The sequence below is a fragment of the Anoplopoma fimbria genome, chromosome 2 (genome assembly GCF_027596085.1).
Source record: "Anoplopoma fimbria isolate UVic2021 breed Golden Eagle Sablefish chromosome 2, Afim_UVic_2022, whole genome shotgun sequence".
Classification (NCBI taxonomy): Eukaryota; Metazoa; Chordata; class Actinopteri; order Perciformes; family Anoplopomatidae; genus Anoplopoma; species Anoplopoma fimbria.
Genome location: NC_072450.1, coordinates 11,870,354 through 11,888,696, shown reverse-complemented (window position 1 = coordinate 11,888,696; position 18,343 = coordinate 11,870,354). Strand labels below are relative to the sequence as shown.

General features: G+C 36.2%; 1 protein-coding gene across 1 annotated transcript; it reads right to left on the bottom strand.

The window, feature by feature from the left end:
• Positions 1-4,187: 4,187 nt before the first annotated feature.
• LOC129105713 (mucin-2-like) lies at positions 4,188-12,711 on the bottom strand. The gene is made up of 3 exons (XM_054616886.1): positions 8,189-12,711; positions 6,299-6,350; positions 4,188-4,244 (listed from the first exon to the last, which is right to left on the bottom strand). Exons 1-3 carry the CDS (start codon positions 12,709-12,711, stop codon positions 4,188-4,190), a joined length of 4,632 nt encoding a protein of 1,543 aa, XP_054472861.1.
• Between the last annotated feature and the right edge of the window lie 5,632 nt (positions 12,712-18,343).

Here is an 18,343-nt window from a genome sequence, read left to right as displayed (position 1 = left end):
TGTCCCTATAGTCTTGCAAATAAAAAAAAGTCTACTGGAGTGAGTCTATTAATGACTATGTGAACTGTTATATCCAGGCAAATAGTTGGTTGTTTACCCCTAAGCGAAGTGCGTAGGTAGACTCTCTTTACCTTCATTCTATCTATTTTTATTTTATTTCAGTGCTGCTTAGCTCTTACCAATTTAGAATCTATCAATATTGTTTGGTACTGTGTATAGTGGATAAAAAGGATATATTAATTGCATAATAGGGAGTGACTGTCCTAAAATGTAGCAAGCTCTGGTAACAAAATGGACTGCACTTGCTGCTGAATGGTGGTTTCATCTGCACATTTGTGTTGGCAAAAAAAGGGTCAGATTTGCTTATGTTTAATGTGGCTGTGCTTTAAAGGCATATGGCCTAAACCAAATTTGTGTTTGATATGAGTATACAGGGATTGTATATGGATAAGGGGATTGTATATGGATAATTATGTGACAATGGCAGCATGGAACAACAATGACCAATCAAATGTGACCGCAACAGTAAATGCTATTCATGCTCACGATAACTGTGAAAAGTAGAACCATACAATATGGTGCACACAACTGTGAGTAGCTACATTATAAATGTACATTATAATGTAGCATAGAGCTTACTGTCATTTTATTTTCTGAAAGAGTCCTGGAACTAATGGGACCAGAGATGTGATGGTTTGCTGGATTGAAACAATATTCTGCTGGTATTGGGGAACAGTTTAGTCTTTACTCAAGTCTGTGCCTTTTAATCACTCCCGGGGTGGTTGAATTGTATCGTTTTGACCGTTGACACAAAATACATACCACACAAGTTTGTGTTTTGAGTGATTGCCTTTCTGTGGACAAATCTTAAGATTACTTACACTGGTACATACACTGTTTATGACATTTTTAAGGCTAATGAACCCCTAATGCTACAGCAATGACTTGAATGTAAATAATAATATATAAGTGGTCTGAATATTATGAGATTTAACTTTTTTGAGGACCCTGCTATTTCTGGTTATGACGGAACTATTTATGAATTCCCCAGCAAAAACTCACTAGCTTCTGGTCATTATCATAAAGTACTACCATAGCTGATAACAACTCTGTATTACTTACCACTTTACTTGAGGGAGCATAAAAACAAGTAACTAATGATTATATAATGATTCATTAATATGTTGTTTTGTGCCACTCAGTTGGTGATTCATTGTTAATCCAGAACTACTCTAAAGAGTGTCAGTTAATAAATACCAATCATTAACTAATGATTCATTAATATATCTTCTAGTCTGATCTAGTAACTCATCATTATCTACTATAGAGTCCTGAAATCAGAGTTATTTAGAAACTTCAACTTTATTACAATCCTCAAATACATACATGAAATTCGACCTCTGCATTTAACCCATCTAAAGCTTTTAAGGTACCTTTGAAGTGCTCGGGGAGCACCTTGGTTCAATGTATTGCTCAAGGACACAACGAGCCAGGGATCAAATATTGCTGTTAAATCATCAGGACATTCCTTATTCCGTAGTTACTCCTCACAATTTCATGTGCGGTATTGTTACCCAGCTGAAGCCAAAAAGGGAGTACACCACCCTAACCATCAGTATCTAGCAGAAATACAAATCAAGTATACTGCTCTTGGGGTCCTTCAAAAATTGGTGTAAAGAAACAACCTCTCTTTCGCTGTGAAAATAAAACCCAGCCAGGTAATGTAATATTATGGTGAATAATTAATGACAACATGGCCAGTGGTTTGTTTTTTTCAGCTGGTGATGTGATGGCCCATTAGAATGTCGTTAGAGATATTGGTTATATTAGGCTGGGGCTGCTACTGCTGTGCAATAATTAAATGCTTTGGAATGAGGCCACAATCAGTTGAAAAAGGTGAGCACAAGAGAGGAAAGCTGTGATATTACACACTTCTATTTTTGTGCTTTCAGAAGAGCTGCTGTCAAAATAAATCTCACTGATGACGGTTTAGCTATTTATTATCCACCATATTAATTGGTAATAAATTAATTTGACAAATCAAAATATACTAAGCCAAAAAGAACATGTCCATAGAAATGTATTATTTTGTCCTCCACATTCAAATATTTGTATTCAGGGTCACATGGGCATGGGAATTATTTGAAGCACTGGATGGGATGAATGTAGGCAACTGCATTAAAACTACTTCAACTACTTTGTGTAATCACAGTCAACATTTTGATTTTCTTTCAACCAGAAGTGACACAAGAAGATGGAGCTAAGTACAACCAAATGTTAAAATGACCATTTTAGCCGACCGAAATATACCAATTAACTTTTCTGAACCTAAAACCCTGTGAAAAGATTTAAGTACAAATACACAGACAAGAGTTGAACTAGTGATTGAGATGATCCACGTATGTTTGCAAGATCATTTTTCTATAATTTTCTCAAAAGACATCTGTACAAGTTGTAAAAACAACTGGGGGGTTGCTCTCTATGGGCTATTAGAAAGAATTAAATGTGTCATTCAATTTATATAATAGAATTTCATAAAAAGTAATAAAAAATCACAGCAAAAAATGTCATAAACTGTAATGTATAGTATATTATCAAAGGTTATGTTTTTGTATATAAAAAATCAAAGTGTGATATGTGATGAAAGTCTTAATATACTATGTCATAAAAATGTCATAAGTCTTTATAGTATGTCATTAAATAGTATATCAAAAGTAGTATAGTATGTTTAAAAAAGCCATGGTACAGTATGTTATGAAATGTTTTTGTATAGTATGTAATAAAATGTATAGTATGTCAAAGAAATATAATAGTACAATCTTGTACGTCGAAAAAAGTCATAGTATAGCCTGTCAAAAAAAGAGGAATAAAGAAGTCATAGTATTGTATGTTGAAAAAAAAAAAGAAAAAAAATTATAAAAGAATTATAGCATGACGATAAAACATCAGAAAAACCCACATTATAGTGTGTCCAAAAAAGGTAATAATAAAGTCCTAGTATAGCATTTTGAAAAAAGTAATCAAAAATTGATAGTTTATCGAATGAAGTCATTGTATAGCATGTCGAAAAAAGTCATTAAAAGTCATAGTATAGCCTGTCAAAAAAAGTCATTAAAAGTCATAGTATAGCCTGTCAAAAAAGAGGAAAAAAGAAGTCATAGTATTGTATGTCAAAAAAGTCATAGTATACAATGTCAAAAAGTCATAGTAAAGAATGTCAAACAATTAAAAAAAAAGAAATAAGTCATAAAAGTCATTATAAAGTATGCTGAAAAAAAAGTAATTGAGTACTTTGGTTAAAAAGTCTTAGTATAGCATATTGAAAAAAGAAATAAAAAGCTCATAGTAATGTATATCCTAAACAGTCATTGTATAGCATGCTAATATGAGCAAAAAAATATATAATAATAATAATAATAATAATAATAATAATAATAATAATAATAATAATAATAATAATAATAATAATAATAATAATAATAATATAACAAATAAAAGAGTTTGTCAAAAAAGGTCAAAGTATAGTTTGTAATAAAAAGTAATGTTATAGTATCTCCTTAAAATGTGATAATACAATATGTCATTAAAAAGTCATCAAATAAAACATCATAAAAATTGTCATATTATCGTATTTAATAACTGAGAGTGCCAAATAAACTGAAGAAAATCCATGTTCACATGGAGAAAACATAGTATTGTATGTTGAAATAAGTCATCTTATAGCATGTCGATAAAATGCCAGAAAGAAGACACAAAATTGTGTGTCGAAAGAAAATATTTAAAAGTCATAGTATAGCATGTCAATAAAACGCCAGAAAAAAATCATAAAAAAGACAAAGTCATGTTTAACATGTCTGGAAAAGTAATGAAATGGTTTCAGTATAGTATGTAGGAAAACGTCACAGTATAGCATGTTGGAAAACGTCACAGTATAGCATGTCAAAAAAAAGTAATAAAAAGTCATTGTACAGGTTGTCGAAAAAGGTCATAGCATGTCGATGAAACCTCAAAAGAAGTAGGTTATAAAAGTAATTAAAAATACATATTATAGCATTTAAAAAAGTAATTTTATACTATATCAGAAAAAGTGAAGAAAATGTCATAGTATAGCATGTCAAGAAAACGTCAGAAAAAAGTCACAGTTTAGTGTGTCAAAAAAAGTCATTAAAATGTCATAGTATAGCATGTCAAGAAAAGGGTAAACTATTCCACACCAGTAGGTAGACAAGTGCGTAGGAGAATACCTAGGGTAGACAATACAGAAAAAAACAACTCCTGCACACTGTCTTCTTCACTTGCATTCAGAGATATTAAGTGACAACGTCACTTGGTCTGTGTACCGAAACGCTGTCCCTAAATTTCAGTTTTTTTGTTCTTTAGTATAGCAGGTCGAAAAAAGTAATAAAAAGGTCTTAGAATAGTATGTCAGAAAAAGCCATAGTACAGCATGCTGAAAAAAGTAATAACACAGTTATAAAAAGTCTCGGTATAGCAGGCTTAAAAACGTAATTTAAAAGTCATAGTATAGCATGGCAAAAAATAGGAATAAAAAAAGTCTGAGTATAATATGTTCGGGAAAAAAAAGTAATCGTAAAGCATGTCCAAATAGTCAGAAAAAAGGAAAAAAAAATGTCATAGTATTGCATGCCGATAAAAGCTACAAAAATATCATAGTATAGCAAGTCAAAAAAAGTCATCAAAAAGTCATAGTATAATAGTGTGACAAAAAATAAACAATAAAGTCATCATATAGTATGTTACGGAAATGAATAGGATAGAAGTCATTAAATAGGAGGTCAACAAAAGTGATTTTCATAAAAAAGTACAGTATTACATAAAAATTGTTTGTCAAAACATGTCAGTAAAAGTAATAGAATAGCATGCCATAACAAAATCATAAAAGGTCATAGTATAGAATGTCACAAAAGGCATAGTTAAGGAAGTTATAAAAAACTCATACCAATTTTATAGTACAGTATGTCATAGAAAAGTCTTGAAAGAATCGTAGTAAAGCATCTCATAAAAAGTGTCACATAGCACGTCACAGTATTGTAGTATGCCATAAAGAAATACATAAAAAGGTCACGGTATAGTGTGTCCTAAAAATCCAGAGTATTGCATGTTATAAAAGTATTTCTTAAAAAAGTCATAAAAAAGTCAATATAACATTTGTCATAAAAGTCAACCTGCAGAAAGTCATAGAAAATGTCATAAAGTATGTCATAGTTTAGTACACCAGGAAACATTCACACAAATAGTCATAGTACAGTATGCCATAACAACCCCTAAAAAATTTGAAAATATAGTATGTCAAACACAAAATATCATAGTATCATATACCATGAAAATGTCAATTGTTCAGAGTCTTAAGTCTTGGTTCAATCTGTGCTCAGATTTGATTGCTTTTGATTTGTCAAAAAATTCCTTCAACAAAACATTTAGAGTACTGTTGTTGATATCTCCTAAGACAGAGGATACTGGTGCATGCTGATTAGCAATAAACTGCAGTCCCAATTAACACACACATGGCAGAGAAAAAATGTCTTCACATGACACATGACATGATATGAATTTCCCTCTCTCCCCAGAGGCCCTCCAAACAGTCCCTTTGCAAGAGCTAGTCAGGTTCTTGGTGAGGCTCAGCTGCTATAAGATAGCTTGAAAACTGAAACTTTGAAAAGCCTGAACTCAACCATTTTTTTTGCTTTGTAGATGCTCCCTGGTTCGACCCAATAGAAAAAAAAACGCATATAACTCCTTCTGAATTAGATGAAATTGAATTGACTCCTGAAGATTTTCTAAGTTCTCTTACATCTCAAATACAACGTAGGGATGCAGAATGGTGCAGTACAAGCAATGCATCTGAAATTTACCATATTGAGATCCTATGGCGTAAACATAACAAGGTGGAGGCTACACATGGACCCTGGCCATGAGTAATAAGCCCTCAGTAAGCCAAGATATATAGTCCTTCACCCTGACAGTCATTTTGTATTAGTAGTGTAAACCAGACTAGATAAGTGCATTGCAGATCGCACTAAGGAGCTGTTTTTATGCTGTTAAGATGTTTTTGTATTTCATATATCAAAACAGGCAAGGCATGATTTTTTTTTATACAGTCTGATGATGATTTATCTTTTAATTAGTAAAAAATATGCTGTTAACTGAGTGTAGACTTGCTACTTTTGAAAAAATCTGTTCATTGACGTCATCTCTCAACTCCTACTCTGTTCTTACGTCTCAAGTTGCCAATCAGATTGTAGGCAATAGGCTCCTTTTGAGTTGAGCTGCACCTTACCTGGCAAGTAGACGAGATCAGGCAGAAGCAGCAGTTGGACAGTCTCAACTGCCTTCAAAGAATACACATGAGGTCACAGAAATAGTTACATCCTGTAAGATCCGATCCATTGGCTAATTGTAGTTTGCAGACCATGTTAGGATTACATTTTAATTTTAATTTTAATTTTAATTTTAATTTTAATTTTAATTTTAATTTTGTTTTAATTTTAATTTTAATTTTAATTGTTTAATTTCATTTTTTTTTATTTTTAATTTTAATTTTAATTCTAACTGTTTAATTTTCAATTTTCTAATTTTAATTTTAATTTTAACTGTTTAATTTTAATTATTTTAATTTTCATTCTTTTAATTTTAATTCTAACTGTTTAATTTTCAATTTTCTAATTTTAATTTTAATTTTAACTGTTTAATTTTAATTCTTTTAATTTTAATTTTAACTGTTTAATTTTAATTATTTTAATTTTAATTTTAATTTTAATTGTTTAATTACATTTTTTTTAATTTTTAATTTTAATTTTAATTGTAACTGTTTAATTTTCAATTTTCTAATTTTAATTTTAATTTTAACTGTTTAATTTTAATTCTTTTAAGTTTCATTCTTTTAATTTTAATTTTAACTGTTTCATTTTTTAAATTTAAATTTAAATTTAAATTTAAATTTTTTAATTTTTTAATTTTTTAATTTTAATGTTTTTAATTTTAATTTTAATTTTAATTGTTTAATTTTAATTTTTTATTTTTAATTTTAATTTTAATTCTTTTAATTTTAATTTTAATTTTAACTGTTTAATTTTAATTTTTTTAATTTTCATTCTTTTAATTTTAATTCTAACTGTTTAATTTTCAATTTTCTTTTTAATTTTAACTGTTTAATTTTAATTCTTTTAATTTTAATTTTAACTTTTAATTTTAATTATTTTAATTTTAATTTTAATTTTAATTGTTTAATTACATTTTTTTTTAATTTTAATTTTAATTTTAATTGTAACTGTTTAATTTTCAATTTTCTAATTTTAATTTTAATTTTAACTGTTTAATTTTAATTCTTTTAAGTTTCATTCTTTTAATTTTAATTTTAACTGTTTCATTTTTTAAATTTAAATTTAAATTTAAATTTAAATGTTTTTAATTTAAATTTAAATGTTTTTTTTAAATGTTTTTAATTTTAATTCTTTTAATTTTAATTTTAACTGTTTAATTTTAATTATTTTAATTTTAATTATTTTAATTTTAATTTTAACTGTTTCATTTTTTAAATTTTAATTTAAATTTTAACTGTTTAATTTTATTTTTTTAATTTTAATTTTAACTGTTTAATATTATTTTCTTTAATTTTAATTTTAATTTTAACTGTTTAATTTTAATGTTCTTAATTTTTAATTTTTAATTTTTAATTTTTAATTTTAACTGTTTAATTTTTAATTTTAATTTTAATTTTAATTTTAATTTTAATTTTAATTTTAATTTTAATTTTATTTTTAAATTTTAATTTTTAATTTTAATTTTAATTTTAATTTTTAATCTTTAAACTAACTAATGTTTCATATATTTTTAAGAAGCCATTGTAAACTCAAATGATTTAACTACTACTTACTCAGGATCACCATGGCCTAAAAGTGAGGAACTTATACGCAAACGTTTGTATCTTATGATTTGGGAAGTATGGTTAAAATGAGGGAATGTGTGGGGAGGGAAGGCTGCACCCGGAAACCTCGCCCTTCTGGGCCTCTCAGGTAATAAGGGTGACTGATTCCACTGCTTCCCTTGCTCCTCCTCCATCTGTGTCTTAGGTCTTGCTGTAGGGTCCCATTTTGGTTCCTTTTGTCCTTGGGGTTGTCTTTTATTTGGTATACTTACTTCTTTATCTTTTGGTTTTGCCTTTTTATACCTCAGTGCTATGCTTTCTGAAGAACTGCTTCTCTCCTTTTCTGGCATCCTCCCCATGCCCATTGTTGACTTTTTCCTGGATCTAGGGGACACATCCTTACCAGATACGGGGCTACCTCTGGTTTTCTGCGGAATATGTGGGAGAATAACTATGGGTGGTACAGCTGGTATTGGGGAAGTTGGAAGTTTAGAGGGCTTACTGGGGTCATTGGATGTCAATGGTTTATCCTTAGGTGCTGATTTTTTAGGACGTGTTGTCTGCTGGGGTCTTTCTGGTGTCTTCTTGCCCATTGGTGACTCATTCCTGGATTTAGGGGACATATCCTTACCAGATACCAGTCTACCTCTGGTTTTCTCATGAGGATTGGGTGGGAGACTAACTATGGGTGGCACAGCTGGTATTGGGGAAGTCGGAAGTTTAGAGGGCTTACTGGGGTCATTGGATGTCAATGGTTGATTTTTAGCTGCTGATGTTTTAGGACGTGTTGTCTGCTGGGATCTTTCTGGTGTCTTCTTGCCCATTGGTGACTCATTCCTGGATTTAGGGGACACATCCTTACCAGATACGGGACTACCTCTGGTTTTCTCATGAGGATTGGGTGGGAGAGAAACTATGGGTGGCACAGCTGGTATTGGGGAAGTCGGAAGTTTAGAGGGCTTACTGAGGTCATTGGATGTCAATGGTAAATTTTTAGCTGCTGATTTTTTAGGACGTGTTGTCTGCTGGGGCCTTTCTGGTGTCTTCTTGCCCATTGGTGACTCATTCCTGGATTTAGGGGACACATCCTTACCAGATACGGGGCTACCTCTGGTTTTCTCATGAGGATTGGGTGGGAGAGAAACTATGGGTGGCACAGCTGGTATTGGGGAAGTCGGAAGTTTAGAGGGCTTACTGAGGTCATTGGATGTCAATGGTAAATTTTTAGCTGCTGATTTTTTAGGACGTGTTGTCTGCTGGGGCCTTTCTGGTGTCTTCTTGCCCATTGGTGACTCATTCCTGGATTTAGGGGACACATCCTTACCAGATACGGGGCTACCTCTGGTTTTCTCATGAGGATTGGGTGGGAGAGAAACTATGGGTGGCACAGCTCGTATTGGGGAAGTCGGAAGTTTAGAGGGCTTACTGAGGTCATTGGATGTCAATGGTAAATTTTTAGCTGCTGATTTTTTAGGACGTGTTGTCTGCTGGGGCCTTTCTGGTGTCTTCTTGCCCATTGGTGACTCATTCCTGGATTTAGGGGACACATCCTTACCAGATACGGGGCTACCTCTGGTTTTCTCATGAGGATTGGGTGGGAGAGAAACTATGGGTGGCACAGCTGGTATTGGGGAAGTCGGAAGTTTAGAGGGCTTACTGGGGTCATTGGATGTCAATGGTTGAGTTTTAGCTGCTGATTTTGTAGGATGTGTTGTCTGCTGGGGTCTTTCTGGTGTCTTCTTGCCCATTGGTGACTCATTCCTGGATTTAGGGGACACATCCTGACCAGATACCGGTCTACCTCTGGTTTTCTCATGAGGATTGGGTGGGAGACTAACTATGGGTGGCACAGCTGGTATTGGGGAAGTCGGAAGTTTAGAGGGCTTACTGGGGTCATTTGATGTCAATGGTTGAGTTTTAGCTGCTGATTTTGTAGGATATGTTGTCTGCTGGGGTCTTTCTCGTGTCTTCTTGCCCATTGGTGACTCATTCCTGGATTTAGGGGACACATCCTTACCAGATACGGGGCTACCTCTGGTTTTCTCATGAGGATTGGGTGGGAGAATAACTATGGGTGGGAGAGAAACTATGGGTGGCACAGCTGGTATTGGGGAAGTCGGAAGTTTAGAGGGCTTACTGGGGTCATTGGATGTCAATGGTTGAGTTTTAGCTGCTGATTTTGTAGGATGTGTTGTCTGCTGGGGTCTTTCTGGTGTCTTCTTGCCCATTGGTGACTCATTCCTGGATTTAGGGGACACATCCTGACCAGATACCGGTCTACCTCTGGTTTTCTCATGAGGATTGGGTGGGAGACTAACTATGGGTGGCACAGCTGGTATTGGGGAAGTCGGAAGTTTAGAGGGCTTACTGGGGTCATTGGATGTCAATGGTTGAGTTTTAGCTGCTGATTTTGTAGGATATGTTGTCTGCTGGGGTCTTTCTCGTGTCTTCTTGCCCATTGGAGACTCATTCCTGGATTTAGGGGACACATCCTTACCAGATACGGGGCTACCTCTGGTTTTCTCATGAGGATTGGGTGGGAGAATAACTATGGGTGGGAGAGAAACTATGGGTGGCACAGCTGGTATTGGGGAAGTCGGAAGTTTAGAGGGCTTACTGGGGTCATTGGATGTCAATGGTTGAGTTTTAGCTGCTGATTTTGTAGGATGTGTTGTCTGCTGGGGTGTTTCTGGTGTCTTCTTGCCCATTGGTGACTCATTTCTGGATTTAGGGGACACATCCTTACCAGATACGGGGCTACCTCTGGTTTTCTCATGAGGATTGGGTGGGAGAGAAACTATGGGTGGGAGAGAAACTATGGGTGGCACAGCTGGTATTGGGGAAGTCAGAAGTTTAGAGGGCTTACTGGGGTCATTGGATGTCAATGGTTGAGTTTTATCTGCTGATTTTGTAGGATGTGTTGTCTGCTGGGGTCTTTCTGGTGTCTTCTTGCCCATTGGTGACTCATTCCTGGATTTAGGGGACACATCCTTACCAGATACGGGGCTACCTCTGGTTTTCTCATGAGGATTGGGTGGGAGACTAACTATGGGTGGCACAGCTGGTATTGGGGAAGTCGGAAGTTTAGAGGGCTTACTGGGGTCATTGGATGTCAATGGTTGAGTTTTAGCTGCTGATTTTGTAGGATGTGTTGTCTGCTGGGGTCTTTCTCGTGTCTTCTTGCCCATTGGTGACTCATTCCTGGATTTAGGGGACACATCCTTACCAGATACGGGGCTACCTCTGGTTTTCTCATGAGGATTGGGTGGGAGACTAACTATGGGTGGCACAGCTGGTATTGGGGAATTCGGAAGTTTAGAGGGCTTACTGGGGTCATTGGATGTCAATGGTTGAGTTTTAGCTGCTGATTTTGTAGGATATGTTGTCTGCTGGGGTCTTTCTCGTGTCTTCTTGCCCAGTGGTGACTCATTCCTGGATTTAGGGGACACATCCTTACCAAATACGGGGCTACCTCTGGTTTTCTCATGAGGATTGGGTGGGAGAATAACTATGGGTGGGAGAGAAACTATGGGTGGCACAGCTGGTATTGGGGAAGTCGGAAGTTTAGAGGGCTTACTGGGGTCATTGGATGTCAATGGTTGAGTTTTAGCTGCTGATTTTGTAGGATATGTTGTCTGCTGGGGTCTTTCTCGTGTCTTCTTGCCCAGTGGTGACTCATTCCTGGATTTAGGGGACACATCCTTACCAAATACGGGGCTACCTCTGGTTTTCTCATGAGGATTGGGTGGGAGAATAACTATGGGTGGGAGAGAAACTATGGGTGGCACAGCTGGTATTGGGGAAGTCGGAAGTTTAGAGGGCTTACTGGGGTCATTGGATGTCAATGGTTGAGTTTTAGCTGCTGATTTTGTAGGATGTGTTGTCTGCTGGGGTCTTTCTGGTGTCTTCTTGCCCATTGGTGACTCATTTCTCGATTTAGGGGACACATCCTTACCAGATACGGGGCTACCTCTGGTTTTCTCATGAGGATTGGGTGGGAGACTAACTATGGGTGGCACAGCTGGTATTGGGGAAGTCGGAAGTTTAGAGGGCTTACTGGGGTCATTGGATGTCAATGGTTGAGTTTTAGCTGCTGATTTTGTAGGATATGTTGTCTGCTGGGGTCTTTCTCGTGTCTTCTTGCCCATTGGTGACTCATTCCTGGATTTAGGGGACACATCCTTACCAGATACGGGGCTACCTCTGGTTTTCTCATGAGGATTGGGTGGGAGACCAACTATGGGTGGCACAGCTGGTATTGGGGAAGTCGGAAGTTTAGAGGGCTTACTGGGGTCATTGGATGTCAATGGTTGAGTTTTAGCTGCTGATTTTGTAGGATATGTTGTCTGCTGGGGTCTTTCTCGTGTCTTCTTGCCCAGTGGTGACTCATTCCTGGATTTAGGGGACACATCCTTACCAGATACGGGGCTACCTCTGGTTTTCTCATGAGGATTGGGTGGGAGAATAACTATGGGTGGGAGAGAAACTATGGGTGGCACAGCTGGTATTGGGGAAGTCGGAAGTTTAGAGGGCTTACTGGGGTCATTGGATGTCAATGGTTGAGTTTTAGCTGCTGATTTTGTAGGATGTGTTGTCTGCTGGGGTCTTTCTGGTATCTTCTTGCCCATTGGTGACTCATTTCTCGATTTAGGGGACACATCCTTACCAGATACGGGGCTACCTCTGGTTTTCTCATGAGGATTGGGTGGGAGACTAACTATGGGTTTCACAGCTGGTATTGGGGAAGTCGGAAGTCTAGCGGGCTTACTGGGGTCATTGGATGTCAATGGTTGATTTTTAGCTGCTTCTGAGAAGAGCTTCGTCATGGTCCCTTCCAACTCGGACTGAAATGGAACATGTTGTGATGTCTCGATCGTGGTGAGTGGAGTCTCTGTTGTTCTTAGGAAATTATTCTCTGGAAAAGGCAATTTAAAAATACATAATATTAGGGCAAGTGATGAAACAATTCCACTTTTTTCCTTTTTTTCAATTTTATATTTCAATTTATTTATTACTTCATTAAAGTATTGTTACTTATTACATTTATTTACTTTTCAAAAAAAAGTTTAAATTGAGCAAGTCTCAAAACAATGTAAACCTCACCAACAGTAGGCTACTCAACACTGATTACTGTCAAACTTGTATTGTAGTTCTTAAATAGACCATCACTAGAAGTTGGTTTAAACCTGATTCTACTAAGCAGGATCAATGGTTTGATGTCATACAGGAAATAAGGACAATGGAAAGATTGACTTGTGTGTTAAGTTTGAGGGAGGATCTGTTTGCAAAGAGGTGGCCTAGAGAAATGTCTTAATTTATTCTTGTGGCTATCATGTTTGGTTTTGTTTGTTTGCTTCTTTTTATTTTAGTCTTTCTTTATCGGTTTACACTCTGGTAAACATTTTGTATATTGACAAGAATGTACAGTTGTGAAAACAAAATAAAAACTAAAGTGAAAAAAAAAAAGTTCCTAAATAAGACAATTTAATAATTGATTTAACTGGCTTTAATGTTTAAAATATTTGTAATCCTGCTTAATTTTAATCTCCAAATTTGGACATACATAGTTTTCACTGGACAAGATGGGAATGAAAAATTGTAATCTTAGAAGTTACTTGTAACTTAGGCTGTCAGTTAACTAAATGTAGTGGAGTAAAAAGATAAGCAACATATGGGATCTAAGCTTCAGTCACGGGTATTGAGGAGTTGTAGCATTGATTCACAGACAAATAAACCTTATACACAACGCATTGCTATGTTTACAGCTGTACTTGTTGTTGATAACTTCATATTCCTCATCACACACGCTCTCTCTTGACCAGACACTCGCTAAAGTTTCGCAGGGCTTGCAATACCTTGCAGACACACAGCTAACATCGGAGTAGTGTTTGACTAGTACTTGTACGACTACATGAACACAGTATCGGATCCGTTTCCCAATACTGTTATAGGTATCGATGCATCCCTGATTAGAATATACTACATCTTTTCTAAAACATGTCCCTAGTAAAAAAGTGGTGAAAAAATGTATTCATCTTTAAAAAAATTTAGTGATGTCCCAATTATGACTGAAATTCTAATTAAAGCCTTTTGAGTTTGTTTCAATACTTAGACTAAACTAGCGCTGGATTAAAACTGATGAAGCATTTTTGATAAGTTTGACAGTTGAGTAGGGTTTACTTGATCATTTGACTTTCCTTTATCTTTATCACAGGTGTTTAATGAGGAAAGGATCTGATTGCATTAGCTGGCACATCAAAAATGATTACTTAAAATATCATATTTTATAAATTTAAACAATAGCTTACCCCACATCTGTTGGTAGTGGAAAGAAACAACCTTGGGATCAGTGTCAGGATGACAGCTCTTGAAACTGATCAGCTCAGACAAATACTGTTGTAAAAAGTGTGGGATGTCCTCAGGTTGTGAGAGGAGTGTCGCTCTGGAAATACACTCCACCAAACTCTTCAGTCCATACTGATAAAAACTCTGGAATTTCATCTTTAAGTCTTTTTGAAAGTTATCTTTCTCACTGTGAAGTTGAAGTGTCTCTGGAAGTACTCTCTCCTACTGTAAAGTTGCTTTTAATGAATGTGTGATCTGAACTGAGCTCCACATATGTGAGTCACATCACAGACACATTCCATCTCTCTGTGATGTCATAGAATGTTCTAAATAGAGTCTTGCTCTAAGTTCTATTCATTGTGGCACTTTTTCTTTCTTGGAATGCTTCCATCTTTGACTGTAAACATTTGCCATTTAAACATTTTAACTGATAATTATAAATTAAATATATCATCTATTTAACGTTGCAAAAACAGTTGCAGTTTTAAACATGTGGTTAACGTTGTGAAATGGAACTACTTGATTGTGTTTATGCAACAGAGCTACTTGGTTAGGTTCAGGAAAAGATTATGTGTGGACATGTGGACTTTTGGTTTTAGACAGGACACAAACAGTGATCCCTTGGTTGAAAGTACTATTTCTTTGACTCCTGACCCCCTCCCTAAATAGACTTTTTCCCTCTTTATACTATGTCACCCGACTTCTTCCTCTTAATCAGCAGTGTCTGATAATGGACATAACTCAAACAGCCAATTTATTTCGAAAGTACATGATGCATATCAGTACTTTTTTATATTTGTTTATAAGACCTGAGAAAGGTTCAGCTAAATAAAGGACTATGGGAAGATGAAGGTTATTATTATATTAAAAATAGCAACAAAAAAATATGAAGTATTAAACGCTAGCTTCTTTTGACCAGCATTTGTATTTATTTTATTTATTAGTAAATACAAAAGCTGGATTTTAAACCATGGAGATACTATAGTATTTGCATCTCTGATTTCCAAGCAGGTAGGGTATGGAGACCCAGGTTATGATAAAAACTTTTCAATAGGTAACGCAGTGTTTATTAAAACAACACTCAAATGCCCATTTCTAGTGTACATTGAAAGACTAACTGGTGGCTGTAGTCATTCCCTCTCTCTTTACTGGCCCTGAAATATTTTGTCCTCCTCGACTCACGTTAGAGGAGGATCATTTCAGGGTCAGTATGGACTTAGGAATAATTTCAGTGACTTAAAACTGTTATATAAATATGCATTATTTAAAAACAGACTTGAAAAAAATGGGAACCCTTTCTTTCATCTCAATGATGGCAGAATGGCAATATGTTAAATTTGCTTGATTTTAATGATTAAATGTGCTGTGGATTGACACTATTGCCTCACACTGTATTAGACCACTTGTGTTTTGCTGCTGTAGCCTTCCAGTTTCTAGTTTTTGTTTGAGTGTTTACCTGTTCATATTCTGCCTGCTACCAGTTACACCAAACTGTTCCTTGTTTTTCCTACTACTTTGTAAATCACTTTTTAAATAGTTCATGTGCAGAATAGAATAGAATAGAAATAGAATGACATGGCGTGACCAATTTATTTTTAAATTCAGTCTACAATACTTACAAAGCTTCTTAATCAGAGCTGTGATGGTAAAACTAAAGCATATATAAGTTCTACAACAAATTATTTTTATTGCCATTCTTGGTGCTCTTTATGATACAATGTTAATGGCTTGCTTGCCTTGCTGTTTCCCTTTGGCCACAGTAAGCTGGCAGAAACATGTGAGTGAATCTAGATAACGGCCGAGTGCTGTGTGATGTGCAGGGCACAACGCTTACATAGACTTGGAGAGCTGAAAAGTGGGTCACCCAGCCCACTGAGATTCAGTTTGTATCATTCACTGATGTGGAAATAAGTCTTCTGCATCAGGCCCAGCTAGCATTATTGCACTACCAAACACTGCCACAGACAGCAGCCAGCTTTGTACTACACAAACCTCTACAAATAATGACTCATTCTCACCACATCTCTGTTTAGGATGCAGAACTACAGTCATTGTTTTGTAATTTTCGACACATGCTGAGGGGATAGTGTGTTGTGTTGTGTTGCATGGTGCTCCAAACTGTGCACATGGATGTGTTTAAAATGGATTCTCGTCAAGAGAGAAAATCCAGCCTAAAATAATAAAAAATCTGCACGTTATTATCACAATTTAGCAAAGTTTGATTCCTATAATGAGATATAGTGGACATACTATGGAAATCATTCACTCATAATGGATTGAAGGCTCAGTTTGTGAATGAAATCTAATCAGTTTTTTTTTATTGTGAGTTTTAAGCATTGAGGTTATTATCACTGGATGCAACACATGCCCATAAATGCTTTTGCTTTCTCAAAGGAATTTTATTATGACTTTTTGTCATTGGCAATGAAAAAACCCAGGTTATTTCTGTAGCATTCTGTTGCATTACCTCTTCCTTTACGCAGCAAAGCCAACAACAAAAGCAGGGGGAAATGCAACGAGCATTGCATTCACGTCATAAACACCAATGCAAGTCCCATATTTCAGAGACAGTTAGCCCCATAAAGTTGGCTGTCACTGCTGTTGCTGAAGGCAACACAGGTAGAATTATATCCCTTGAGTTTAGATAACCTGTGTGTTGATATGACTCTGCCAGGCCTAGTGTTGTGTACGCAGAGATTCAAGCTCCTGCAGCTTTGTCATCAGGTCAGAGTTGGACATAATGTAAGGGCACGAAAACCCTTGTTGGATGACTGATGGCCAGGAGCCAGCACTTTACTCTGAGCCGGCCCTAACTGGCAGGCACCATGCAGGCTTAAATCCACATGCATTGCCCAAAGCTAAAGGTTTTCATTGCCATGGTTGGCTCACAACTATAGTTGGATCAACTCACTGTTGGCCCTAGGTAAAGCCAGGGAGACAGGCATGCTGTCAGTCAGATTCAAGACATTCCCTTATCAGCCATGGACCTGTGTGGTTTGGACTGAAGTAGGAGAGAGAAAATGAAGGATAAGACTTTATGATGTTACAAATCCAACATTGGCACTTGTATCTTTGTAACATAATGAAGCTTCTTCATCGCATCCTTTCACTTGTCTGGAAAAGGGAACAAGGATGCACCATTTATTCACTTCAAATAACAGTGTCACACTTTGCCCAAGGTTTCAGTATAGAAAATTGGTATACAGTGAGTTTTAAAGCTGTTCCCCCTCTGGGATCCAATGGTGTCCAGCCAACAGTGAATGGAGAGCGCCCCACAGAACCCAGGGGAGAGAAGAAGTCCACAGCCATCACTGACAGCTCCCTGGTTTCTCTGACAGCCATGCCCCTGTGAGCTCACCTTTTACAGCTACTTTATAGGGTATTTTAAAGCTTATTGTAAAGCACACAGGATTTAATATGATTCCAGAGATATGTAGTCCAAATAAAGCAGGTGACTTTCCTCTCATTCATTTCCCTCTCAAATCCCCCGCTACCTCCCTTACTTCATTCATTTATCCTCTGCTTCATCCTCCTTCATTCTCGTTCTCCTCAGGCTGTCGCTTCTTAGTTTGGGGAATATTTGAATGGCAGGTTACAACCCACAGTATAGCAGACGTTGAGAAAAATGTCTTACCTGTAAGTACCATTGCTTCATCATAGTTATTTCAGAGAATAGTCAAATGAATGCAGAGAAAGAGAGCGAAGCTAGCACAAAAAAATGTAAAGATGTACAGATACTTGCAAACCCAGGGGGTCTTACTGTACGCTTTGAACTGTCAGAGAGCACATAGAGTTCAGTAAACATGCAGAACTAAGGCTCAATGTGGGGACTGGAGTAGTACTGTACACTACAACCATAGCAGAAGCAGGCAGAGTCATAATGACTGGACTGATTCAAGAGCTTTGTGCATTTCCCCGCAAGCAGTGAGTTGTACTGTACCTCATGAGTCCAGCCCTCACCTGAAGCGCTGAACTCCTCTTGCCTGCTTCTCCGATGAAATATGAGGCATGCTGAACTAGCCCAGAGACCACTCAGCTGCTGGCGGACGGACACACACTGCACACTTTAACAATACACGTTACACATTCAGACAGGTGCATTGGTGAGTGCAA